We start from the raw sequence: 11,558 nt of genomic DNA, 5'->3' as shown, positions 1-11,558 counted from the left end.
GGAGGTGATATCTTTAAGAAATAAATAGCCTAATGATATATCTTCCCTGTTCTTACTGAAGTATTCAGTCTCCAAAACTATCTCAGGATGTTAGCTCCTTTATTTAAAAAAACCACACTGAAGAAACTGGAGAGGATCCAGGGAGGGATAGCAGCATGGCTAGATAATTAGTACATATAGCTTTGTGATTGAGAGGTAGGCTGTTTATAGTTTGGCAAAAGGGGGAGACTTGGGGGATTAATCTGATAGTGGTTTGCAGCTATTGAGGGGAAGTGGTAGAGACAGTCTTATCCATAGTGGCAGATGGTAAAACAAGAGGCGGTTGACCTAAGTTGAGGCTTAGGAAGTTCAAACTGGTTGTTAGGAAAGAGTACGTTAAATGAGAAGTACAGCACCAGCAAAAGAATGGCAAGAGATGTGTTCAGTCTTCATTTTACTGAAGCTGTCCAAACTTGGTTGGTATGTTTCACTCCAAGAATCCATTTCCAACAACTTTTTCAATTGTGTGATAATACTTTTCTGTTGCAAAAGGCTTGCTCAGTGTAGCCTTTTATGCAGGACTGATTACATGTATACTGCCCTTTCTGTGACATAGATGCAGATTTTTGTATCTTGGGATGAGCTAACCATTTTCTAAGGATGTCCTTATCTCCTTTGGTAAGTGAAAGCAGAACCAAAGGAATATGTCATGGCTTAATTAGCTAAATTAAGCAGATATGCCAATGAGCTACAAATGACAATATAATTAAGTGCAAATGTTTATGTAACCACTTTTGGACATTTTCTGGGGCTTGCTGCAGTAGTAGCCTGTGAAGGTAGACAAGTGGCACCCAGGGGAAGATTGCCCTTGTCTGCATTATATTCTTAAGCCTTCTGTTTTTCTTTTGTTTTTACACAAACCAATGTAGGTATCTCAGACAGCATTTAATTTTGTCTTTTAAATTAAATTTTTGTTAACATGCGCAAAACTTTTATGTTTGCTCTAGGTCTAAAGATAGTATGTACCATGCCCTTGGATACAGCACTATTTTAGTTATGCAGGCTGCTATGACCTTTGAACAACAGGATATACAAATGGGAATTTCTACAATGAAAGAAGCTTTGCAAACTTGCCAAAGGTAAGTCCAAGCAATTTGTATTTATGAAGTACTTAATCCAGTGAATGTTCTTTGTGAGATACCCAAGTCTAACTGCTTCCACGGCAGGATGATATGACAGAGATCGAAATTTGGAAAGGTGAGGTAAATCACACTATCCAATTACTTTGAATAGGGTTATGCTTACTAATATTGTCAAATTTGGGTATTCATAACCTCTGAAGTTAAATAAAGCGCTGATTGTACTGTAGACCTACAATCGAAGCTGACATTCTGAGCTATTTCAACCTGTGATGTTTATTTTCCATAGGGATCAACAGCTTAAAGCTCCCTATTCGAAATTTTCCTTTTCTTTATGAAAACGTTCTTTTTAAGAGTTGTTTTCAAAAGTAGACAAAATAGTCTAATAGGGTCAGGCTTGTACTTTTGTTTCTTCTAAAACAATCAACTACCTGAAAAGAAATTGTAGCAACGTGGGAGTGGGCCTTTTCTCCCACATGTCTAGTGATAAGACGAGAGGTAATGGCCTTAAGTTGCACCAAGGGAGGTTTGGGATGGATATTAGGAAAGATTTCTTCTCTGAAAGAGCGGTGAGGCGTTGGTACAGGTTGCCCAGGGCGGTGGTGGAGTCATTATCCCTGGTGGTTTTCAAGGAACCTGTAGATGTGGTACTGAGTGACGTGGTTTAATGAGTATGGAGTTGCTGGGTTGATGATTGGACTGAAGATTAGAGGTCTTTTCCAACTGTAATGATTGTTTGATTAGCTCTCAGTGTTTTTAATGAATTCCTTTTCTGAAATGTTTGTTGAGCTTCTTCGTAAAGCTATTTGTAAATATCAGTGAATTCATTTTGGGAACACGATACTAAGATAAACTAGTATTTCATAATATGGATAACTGAGATCTGTTAAAACTAAAATGTCTGCTTTTCTGCTCTGGGGGGTCCAGTGTGAAATTCCATGTCTGGCATAAAAGGTCATAAAATACCTTTTTGTTGAAAACATCTTCTCTTGATTTTCATTGTAGCTCCCTGTGCAAGTTTGAGAACAAATAGAAAAAAAAAATCATTAAAATCTGAAGTTGAATTAAAGTGGCTTACCCAGCATCAAAAAGACTTCTGCAGCAGTTCTGTCAATTACATTACTTTGCCATCAGTGCGACTTTTTTTTCTCAGAAGTCTCTTTTCAAAAGCTAGAGGTCCAGTGAGAAACTTTTTAGCATGTGGTACTGATTCATTCCCCAGCAGTGTTTCTGCATGTGTATTGAATTAGGCAGGAACTTTATAGATGGAAGCCGGAAACACTGTTGTATACTTAACATAGATTAAATGTGTACTTGGAAGATAAATTAAGGTTGGATAGGCCTCTGGGCCTATTAGTGGCGGTGATTAAATCACTCAAAAAAATGTAGCTATTGTTAAATTATGACTTTCCTAGGAATGTCTGCAGTTTGTGGTTGGAATTGGTTAAGAATTGTAAATTATTAAGTTTTTTTCAGAATGTCATTTACGCTGTTTGGGTTTCTTTTCTTCTATATATGACTGATTCAGATTCAGGAAAAGAAACACAGTGGTAGAGTCCTTGTCCAATCTAGTTTCTAAACAGTCAGTGGATCAACTGAGTGAAGGTAAGTGGTTTATAATACAATTAAATTAACAAAATTTTAAAAAGCTTGAGAACACTCTATCAGTGTGCACTAATATGCTATATTCTATAATTTGAGTAGTATCTTACAGTAAAAAAAAAATCTTGCATGTACCATCTTCAGTATTGCAGAGTCCTTTGGAAGAAATATTATTTAGTCCAGATCAATTACCTATTTGTCCTTTTTAGTGCATAGTTTCTCAAAATTGTGTATTCCAGCTCATTTGTAAGGCTATGAGCTTGCATCAAGTAAGAAAGGAGTTTGTTTGATAACCAGTTATAGTTTATTTTTTTCCCCCTCAACTTAAGATAGCTGCAAAAAGCCTAAGAATCACTGATGCTGTGGAATAAGTCCTTATCATTAGTTGTATTTGAATCTGAATATATTAACAAGTTTTGTGCTTGTCTGTTTTGCCTTAAGGTGTTTTGGGAAATGGTATCAGTACATTGTTCATGGCTCTGAAAATGCTGATCTACTATTTCTGATTCATGCAGAATCAAGTATGCATTTTTTTCTAACCTGACACAAAAGAACCCTCCTTATGCTGAACACATCAAACTCACCGTGTGTGCACTGTACATACAGCAGCCTTATGCATGTGTCTGGTCTTGCAGCATGCAGTTACTCTCGCAGCAGAGTAACTCGTGTCATGTGTGTTAAGTCAAATGGACTTTAGTGGTGCATGAGGACGAAGTCTGCCTGGGGCTTTCAGATTGCTTAGCATGACTTAATGAAAACTTGTTCATAATGTCTTATTGGACTTACGAAACAATTGAGCCACTGTATTAATGTTCATCTATAGAAGTTTTCTCAGATTTGAAGAACTAGCTGTTCTAGGCTTGTATTTAAAGATAGTATCAATGGAAAGTACAGGAGATCATCAACCAGAGTAGTAAGAAGCTTTTGCTCTAGGCAGAAAGCAGCCCTGGCAAGATCAAGGTTTCTGTCTGAGGAGAGGTGAAACAGAATACTGTTTTTAGCTAGCTTCTCGATAACTAGTTCTGATGGGATCTGCATGTTACAGCTGCTGTTCAGCAGCTATCAAAACAGCAGTAGCAGAATCTGACCTTTTTTCTTGGCAGCATTTTATTTGTTCCATTCACCTCAAAAGGAGAGTATTGATATTGTCAGCTTTGCTGACAGTAGATTACTTTTCTTTCTTATATAGAGGAAATGCATGCTGAAATCTGCTATGCGGAATGCTTACTACAGAAAGCAGCTCTCACCTTTGTACAGGTAAAGTCATTCCCATTCTGTGTTTCTATGTAAGTTTAATGGTAAGATGTGAAGATGTTAGTGCTGGTAGAACATCATCTCCAGACTAGATAAGTTATTAAAAAAAATTTCCTCCAAGTGAACTGATGTTACTTTATGACAGTAATTGAAAGTACAGCAAATGCTATGCTATCAAGCAATACTGTCACTTTAGATTTTTTGTTTTGTTTTGTTTCTGTGGATAACAAAAAGATGTTATTTATACCCAGGATCAAATGGTTGAAGGTGTCATACATATGGTAGATTTGAATTACTGGCATCACATCTAAAATTATAGAGGACTTGTTTAAAGAGATGTTCAACTGTGAGGAAATGTCTCGTTTGAAGAGCAAGTCTTTTTTTGTGTGTGCAAAAAGGATGGAGTGTTTCCCACTTAAAAATACTTAAATTGGTGTGCCATTGTCTTTAATTCAGCGTGACCCTCCATGGCCTTTTGAAATGGTATCAGGGATAATATAGTAATGAATGATTATAAATTGGATGTGCCTTAGCATTGTTGAGATAATTATTCTGTTCACAGGAGAGTCTAGTGTTACTGCTGTTTTAATCTTCTTGTTTAGCTTGTATTTTAGAGACTTAATGTTGGTGTTCTTAAATATGATTTTTCTGTCTCCTTATACTCTGATTGCTTATGTGGATGTTTAACAAGTGTTTAATGAATGTATTTTAAGTCACAGAATCACAGAATGGTTGAGGGGGAACAGGACCCCTGGAGACCATCCAGTTCAACATCCCTACTCAGGCAACACATTAGTGCTGGTAGAACATCATCTCCAGACTAGATAAGTTATTAAAAAAAACTTCCTCCAAGTGTACTGATGTTACTTTCCCTAGAGCAACACATTACCAATGATTGTGTCTCGATAGCTTTTGAATATCTTCAGGGAGGGAGATTCCACAGCCTCTCTGGACAGCCTGTTCCAGTGCTCAGTCACCCCCACATAAAGAATTTTTTCATGACATTCATTTGAAACTTTCCGTGTTTCAGTTTGTGCTTATTTTGTCTCATCCTCATCCATGCTTTCTCCCCCTCCAAGAAGAGTTTGTCTCCTCATCTTCATTCCTACTGTTAGGTATTTGTATGCATTGATCAGATCCCTCCAGAGCCTTCTCTTCTCCAGGCTAACCAGTAGACAGGCCCAGCTTTCTCAGCATTCCCTCATAAGAAAGAAGCTCCTGTCTCTTAATCAGTTTAAGAGCCATTCACTGGACTCACTCAAAGAGCTCCTTGTCTCTCTTGTCCTGAAGAGCCCAGTGCTGGTTGCAGTACTACAGTTGTGTCCTCACCAAAATTGAATAGAGGGAAAGATGATTATCTTCAGTCTGCTGACAGTGTTTTTCGTAACATAACCTAGAATGGCATTGACTGTCTTGACAACAAAGGCACATTTCTAGCTTATGGCTAAATTGAAGATCCTTCTCTGCAGATCTACTTTCTAGCAGGTCAGCCCACAGCCTGTACTGGTGCCTAGGTGCACGAACTTGTACTTAGCTTTGTTAAATTTCAGGAAGTTCCTCTCTCAGTCCATCTCAGCCTGTCAAGATCCTTCTGAATGGCAGCAAAGCTTTCCTTCAACCAAGTCTCTGATGAGTAAGCTGAACAATTCTGGATCCAATATTGACCTGTGGGGAACACTTCTAGGTCCAGGACTCTGTCTAGACTGAGCCATTGATCACAGTTCTTTGTGACCTGCTGTTCAGCATGTTCTCAATCCACCTCACCATTCACTTGTACAGCCTGCACTTCCTGAGCTTAGCTATAAGGATCCCGAGTGACACTTTCAAAAGCCTTGCTGAAGTTCACATACCACGGGGTGCATTGTTTTCGAGCTTGGAGGAAATGATCCTTGAATGTTAATCAGCATCTTTTTCCTTCTACAACCTATTTCCACAGGTTTATTCTAGGAAGGTCCCTGAAAACGTCGAAGTTAGCTCTCCTGAAGTCCAGGGTTACAGATTTACTTATTGCTCAGTTTCCTTCTTGCGGGATCATGAACTCCATGGCCTCATAGTCACTGTAGCAATGGCTGCTCTGAAGTTTTCATGTCCCTAATCAGTCCTTATTTATTTGTAAGAACAAGGTCCAGCAGCACACCTCTTCTTGTTAGCTCTTTCACCACCTCTGACAGAAATATATCACCAGTGCTTTTCAGGAGCCTGATGGATTGTTTGTGCCTTGCTGTGTTGTTTCTCCTGCAGATGTCAGGATGGTTGAACTCCCTCGTGAGAACCAGGGCCTTTGATTGTAAAAGGCTTCATTTACTTCCTTGTGCTGATCATGTGTTCTGTAGTAAACACTTAGAACAGAATCACCCTTGTTAAATCTTTCCTTTAATCCTTACCTGCTCATTATGCACTCTTAGGCAGGGCTCCATACATTTCAGGTGTTCTCCTATATACAAATGAGCTACACCACCAACTTTTCCTGGCCAGTCTTTCCTAAAAAACAAAACATGTAGCCATTCATGACAATATTTCAGTCATATGAGCTATCTCATCATGTCTCTATAATCACAGATCTCTAATTCTTCCCATCCTGCATGCATTGGTGTAGAGGCACCTCAGAGAGGTAATTGAGAATGCCAGTTTCCCAGGAGGGGTAATAATCCCTTCAGACATAAATTAGGAGGAAGAAGTGAGACACAAATATATAGGATCAATTTGACCCAAATGGTTAATTTAGCTCAGCTTTATATATCACTTAATAGAATACTTAAGTCAGAAGTGTCAGGAAATATTAGGAGTGGAATGGCAGTCTTTCATTTCCTAGTGAAACGGAAGCAAATCTCTTTTTTTCCCTTTCATTTGTTTGTTTTTTGATTTTGTTTTTAAGCACAAAGAGAATTTTTAAGTGCTTGATGAAGGAGATCAGCTTTGGGGCTGAATGAAGTGAAATACCCTTAGGGGAAGTGTACTCCTGTAAAGCAGCACTTTGCTGTCCGTTATTTCACTTGCTTTGTTTTTTAGCTGTAATACCCTGATCTGCTGATTGCTGCCATACTCCATTACTCCCTGGCTGACCTTGATTCATCTGAGGATGGTGGTGGCTATGAGAATGTAGTTATTTAAAAAGAAGTTGCAAGAATACTTGTAATAAACATCCACATTTAAGTGTTCAGTCTTACAAGCAGAACAGTTGATTTTCAAAATGGTTGTCCTTCCATGGAAGCCAGCAATTCCTTTAGTTCCTAATTCTGATGGTCTTTTTCTATGTGTTTATTTATTTATTTATTGTCAACATCATATGTGCTGTCCTGGAGTATTTAATCAGGATTTCTGAAGTGCTTGCACACATTTCCCTCCTATGTTAATTCTAAGAGGAAAAAAAAAAAATCTGTCCTGCTGAATCGTTGGCCATCTTGCTATTTAGGAACTTATTTTTGATAGCTAGTGAATCGTGGCTTTGATTTTCTTAGAGATAATAAACATGTATATTGGGTAGTATATGTAATAATTGTTGTTTAGCAATCGTAATTCATCTGCTAAGGGATTTTTTTGGTTTATCTTCTTCAAGGTTGTGTGTGTCAGAATCATGGTTGCAAAAATTTTTAAAAGATTCCTACAGCACCACCTGGTGGAGAGCTTTCTTTTTAGTTTATACGTGCTAGAAATTCAGTCAAAAACCAGCTGCTCACTTTGCCTTCTTTTGAGTTTTGAAGCTTATCACATGCAACAGAAAAATGTTTCCATGAAAACATAATGCATGTGCTAACTTTAGTCTTAAAGATGATTCTGTTAACTGGAAAACATTTTTAATATTTCCAGTGACTGTAAAGTGCTAAATAAGTAAAATGTTGTTGAAAGTTTGTGTATGTTATTTGTAATAGCTAAATATGTGTTTTTGTACAATTAATATTTTGTATTTCAGGATGAAAATATGATCAACTTCATCAAAGGTGGCCTCAAAATTAGGACAAGTTACCAAATATACAAGTAAGCCATTGGAAAATACTCAGATTCAGTATTGGTATAAGCAGGCAAATTAATGCCTCCAAACTGGAGGGGGAAAACAAAAGATTGTTTTATAGCAATGATAATGATTAAACTCAGTATACTTTCTAAGTCATGTTTCTCATCTCTCCTCTTTTTTTGTGCATCGAAAGAGAATGTCATCAGGTTCTACAGATGACTCAGGGGAACAAAAGCAGAAATGAAACTTACCACCAGTTTGAAGGAGGGGTAAAACTTGGAGTTGGAGCATTCAATTTGGTATGACTTTTTCAGACTACATAAATTCATTGCAGTTATTCTGTAGGATTCTTTACATACATAGTACTGTAATCCTATTTTTAAAGTGTTAGTAAAATATGCTTGTAGGTTTTACAGCTTTTATGAAATACAGAAAGTTTAGCAGATTTTTGCATTACATCTTCTAGGATTTTTCTACTAATTTATTTTAAATTTTGTTTTACCTATTTTAATAACATATATATGTAAATCTTAAGATGGAAAGCAGCTATACTTGCCTATATATGACTAGCATGACTTTTAAAGATGCTTCTACGGTTGGTTGCAAGATATCTGGAATGAATGCTTTTATTCTATCTCTCCCATTATGCCATTCTTGTTCTTTATTATTTTGACATACTGTAAATTGTCACTGTGAATTACTGTAGACCATTCACAAATTCAGAAGAACAATCTGTAGCTTACTGGATTTGTACAAGAGACGACTGGGTGCATCCGCTGATGTTTTTATTTGCAATTACTACATTGCCTTTTCACATCTATCACAACAACAGTGAGAGTTGATTTCTGCTGGTATTTTAATTTCTGTATCATTCCAGACTGGAGCTGGCCAGTTCTGAGTATGGTCAGAAGAACTCAGGTCTCTCTGCACCTGTCAGTCTTTAAAACCCAAGCAACTGGTAGATGTCTTTCACAAGTACTCTGACCTCTCCTATACTTCATGAAGTCTTCTCAGCAAGAAGCTTAAAAGAAAAAGTCTGTTCTGGGCAGAATATAGTAGAGTGAATGGAGCTTACAAAAACTGACCTTCAAATAGACCTTCCTGTAATATTTTTTGAAAAGGTGGTTTTGATCTTTAAAAGTTTTCTCTTGTGTAGAATGTGGAGATTGCAGTTATGGGAGAATTAGAAAGTGCATGTAATATGGTAAAATTGCTAATACTTCTAGAAAAGATAGGCTTGCTAGTCTGCTAATTCCATACTTCCAAGTAGGAAAAAGTAGAATTTTTGGATACCATTGTATCATTTCACTGGGATTAAAGGAAGATGACAATTGTTGATAAGTACTGTCAAAATAGATAATACTTGCCTCTTATTCCACATGGCTCAAAATTTTCAAGCAATTCTGATCAGCTGAAGACAGGAAAGTCATTATCTGAAAAAGAACAGATGGACTCTGTCTTGCTGTTTCCATGCTGGATGATCATCAAGTGTTTGAGTTTTCCTTATGCTGCAAACTGATTGCATGTTGTTAATCATGCATGTCTGTTTTTGAGTTCATGTGTATTTTACTTTTTCAGTGATATGTAATGGCATTTAATATGGTAGTTAGCATTCTAGCTGTAGTTTATAGTAGTTTCACAGTTTGTGTGAATATGTGTAAGTTTTTTGTGTCTTATTCTTGTTTGAAATGTATTGCAGATGCTGTCACTTTTACCAGCAAGGATCCTCCGATTTTTAGAATTTATTGGATTTTCTGGCAATAGGGTATGGGATTTGTATTTGCTTTTTCTAATTAGACTTTTCCCAGGTAAAGACTTGGTGTATATAAACCATGCATTTCATACTAGAAATATAACGATATACGTTGTTAATTATTACTTCAGTGTTTTTAAAAAAATAAGTAGAATAGATTATGCAGGCGTGAAAGCAGGTATGGTGATATCTGAATCTTTGAATCTTGAACAATCAAGGAAAACCATTAGCTTGCTTTAGAGATGGTTTTCAAGTTACAATTTCATTTCTTTTTCCTGATCCTTACAGAGAGAATGTCAGCTTTTCTGGCTCAGTGAATCATAGTTACACATTTTTTTTTCTTCACTTTCCTACTTCTGGGAGAATGAAGTTCCGAGTGTCTTGCTGTGCAATCCCAGTACATCTGTTCCTCATGGCTGAGATATCTATTTGTAATTATAACCTCTTATTATTCTGCAGCACTTTAATACCACCTTTGCCACCTTCAAGAAATGAAACAAACAAACAAACAAAAAAAAAAACAAATAAACCCACAGAATTATACAGAATTAAGTGTCATGTTATTCATAAGCCAGAGAGTCACCGTATGATCTTATTCCTCCTAGCTTGTCCTCTAGTATATTCTATATAAAATTAGGTTTCAACAGAGAGCCATTCATTCTGTTGCTTCCTGAACAAATTGTATTGCATGTTGGGCCATTCTCACGGTACACATTTATGCCATGAATGAAAAGGTGATAAAAGTTGAAAGAAAAGCTGAACAATTGCTATGCAATTAAACTCCTTAATTTTATTTTACTATTCATTTATTTTAATTTACTTATTATACTTTTTTTTTTCTTTTCCCCCAAAACTGTTTAAATCAGCTTCTGAAGACTCGTTCCTCTTAAGCAGGGAAGGCTTGAACTCATTTTAACAATCCCCAGAGCAGCCAAGCTGTCTTGTAATGGGCATAAGCTAAAATGGATAAAAAGAAGTTTCACATGTAATAGCCAAATAAACGTCCCTGTTTTTTTTCCACTACTCACAAATTAAATTGTAGCTTCTGGAAACTGTCTAGAAGTTGGTTTCTTAGCAAAGCTGTTATTTTTATCAGAAAATCTAATCAGTGGCCGACTTGACAGGAGAGAATTGAGAATAACCAGTGATTTCTGTGAAGGAAGACTTTTGTCTAAAAGTAACACTGAAGAAGTTTCTGTGAAACACAGTGTTAAAAACATTATTCTAAAAGGCTCATATCAATAAAATAGTGAGGAAGGGATTTAGGTCTGTGTAGCTTCATAGTCTGTGGAATTCATAGGTAATTCTATTCAGTGTTAACTTAATCTACTTTTGGCCAGCTGCAATTGGCAGTGTCAGAAGCATTTCAGTATAATGTTATGTTGGATCTGAGATAATGAAGTGCTAGATTATGAAATATTTATATTTAAAATGGGGTTTGGGTGAGCTATAAATGACTGTGTATATTGATAGTTAATTCTGCATATGTTTGTGATGTTTCTTAGGAGCTGGGCCTCTATCAGTTATGGGAAGGAGCATCTGGCAGCAGTTTGAGAGCCATTCTGTGTACTTTTACCCTGTTGGTTTATCATACTTACGTCTCCTTAATCCTTGGTGAGACCCACTGTGTAGCTCTTCAGTCATACTATGCATTATGACAGATATTCTGCTATTTGAACTGAATTTGGAATCTGGGGCTGTTAGTTTTGTAAGAGGAGATTTCTGTGTAACTCATTATATTCTGAAACTGATCTCTCTGACAAAAGTATGCTCCAAGAAGTAGTTAGGCAGATGTCATTATTACACTGACATCATGTTCTGTTTGCAGGATGTCCTTCAATTGTAACAGCAAAATTTCGTAGAACACTTTTAATTCTCA

The 11,558-nt window shown here is 36.7% G+C and overlaps 1 protein-coding gene across 1 annotated transcript; it reads left to right on the top strand.

The window, feature by feature from the left end:
* Positions 1–966: 966 nt before the first annotated feature.
* On the top strand, positions 967–11,352 carry TTC39B (tetratricopeptide repeat domain 39B). Its single transcript, XM_019610477.2, has 7 exons — positions 967–1,118; positions 2,647–2,723; positions 3,910–3,977; positions 7,885–7,949; positions 8,120–8,225; positions 9,626–9,691; positions 11,185–11,352. Exons 1-7 carry the CDS (start codon positions 1,000–1,002, stop codon positions 11,335–11,337), a joined length of 654 nt encoding a protein of 217 aa, XP_019466022.1. The 5' UTR covers positions 967–999; the 3' UTR covers positions 11,338–11,352.
* The last annotated feature ends 206 nt before the right edge of the window (positions 11,353–11,558 follow it).

Source organism: Meleagris gallopavo, chromosome Z (assembly GCF_000146605.3).
Source record: "Meleagris gallopavo isolate NT-WF06-2002-E0010 breed Aviagen turkey brand Nicholas breeding stock chromosome Z, Turkey_5.1, whole genome shotgun sequence".
NCBI classification, from domain to species: domain Eukaryota; kingdom Metazoa; phylum Chordata; class Aves; order Galliformes; family Phasianidae; genus Meleagris; species Meleagris gallopavo.
Note: the sequence above shows the minus strand (reverse complement) of the source record. Positions and strands in the feature narration are given on the sequence as shown.

What these genes read in the sequence shown, in the direction of transcription:
- TTC39B (XM_019610477.2), top strand. Translation starts at nt 1,000, where the DNA reads ATGTACCATGCCCTTGGATACAGCACTATTTTAGTTATGCAGGCTGCT. An exon ending in GCTTTGCAAACTTGCCAAAG is followed by an intron (nt 1,119 to 2,646) that starts GTAAGTCCAAGC and finishes TGACTGATTCAG; the next exon opens with ATTCAGGAAAAGAAACACAG. An exon ending in CAGCTCTCACCTTTGTACAG is followed by an intron (nt 3,978 to 7,884) that starts GTAAAGTCATTC and finishes TTTGTATTTCAG; the next exon opens with GATGAAAATATGATCAACTT.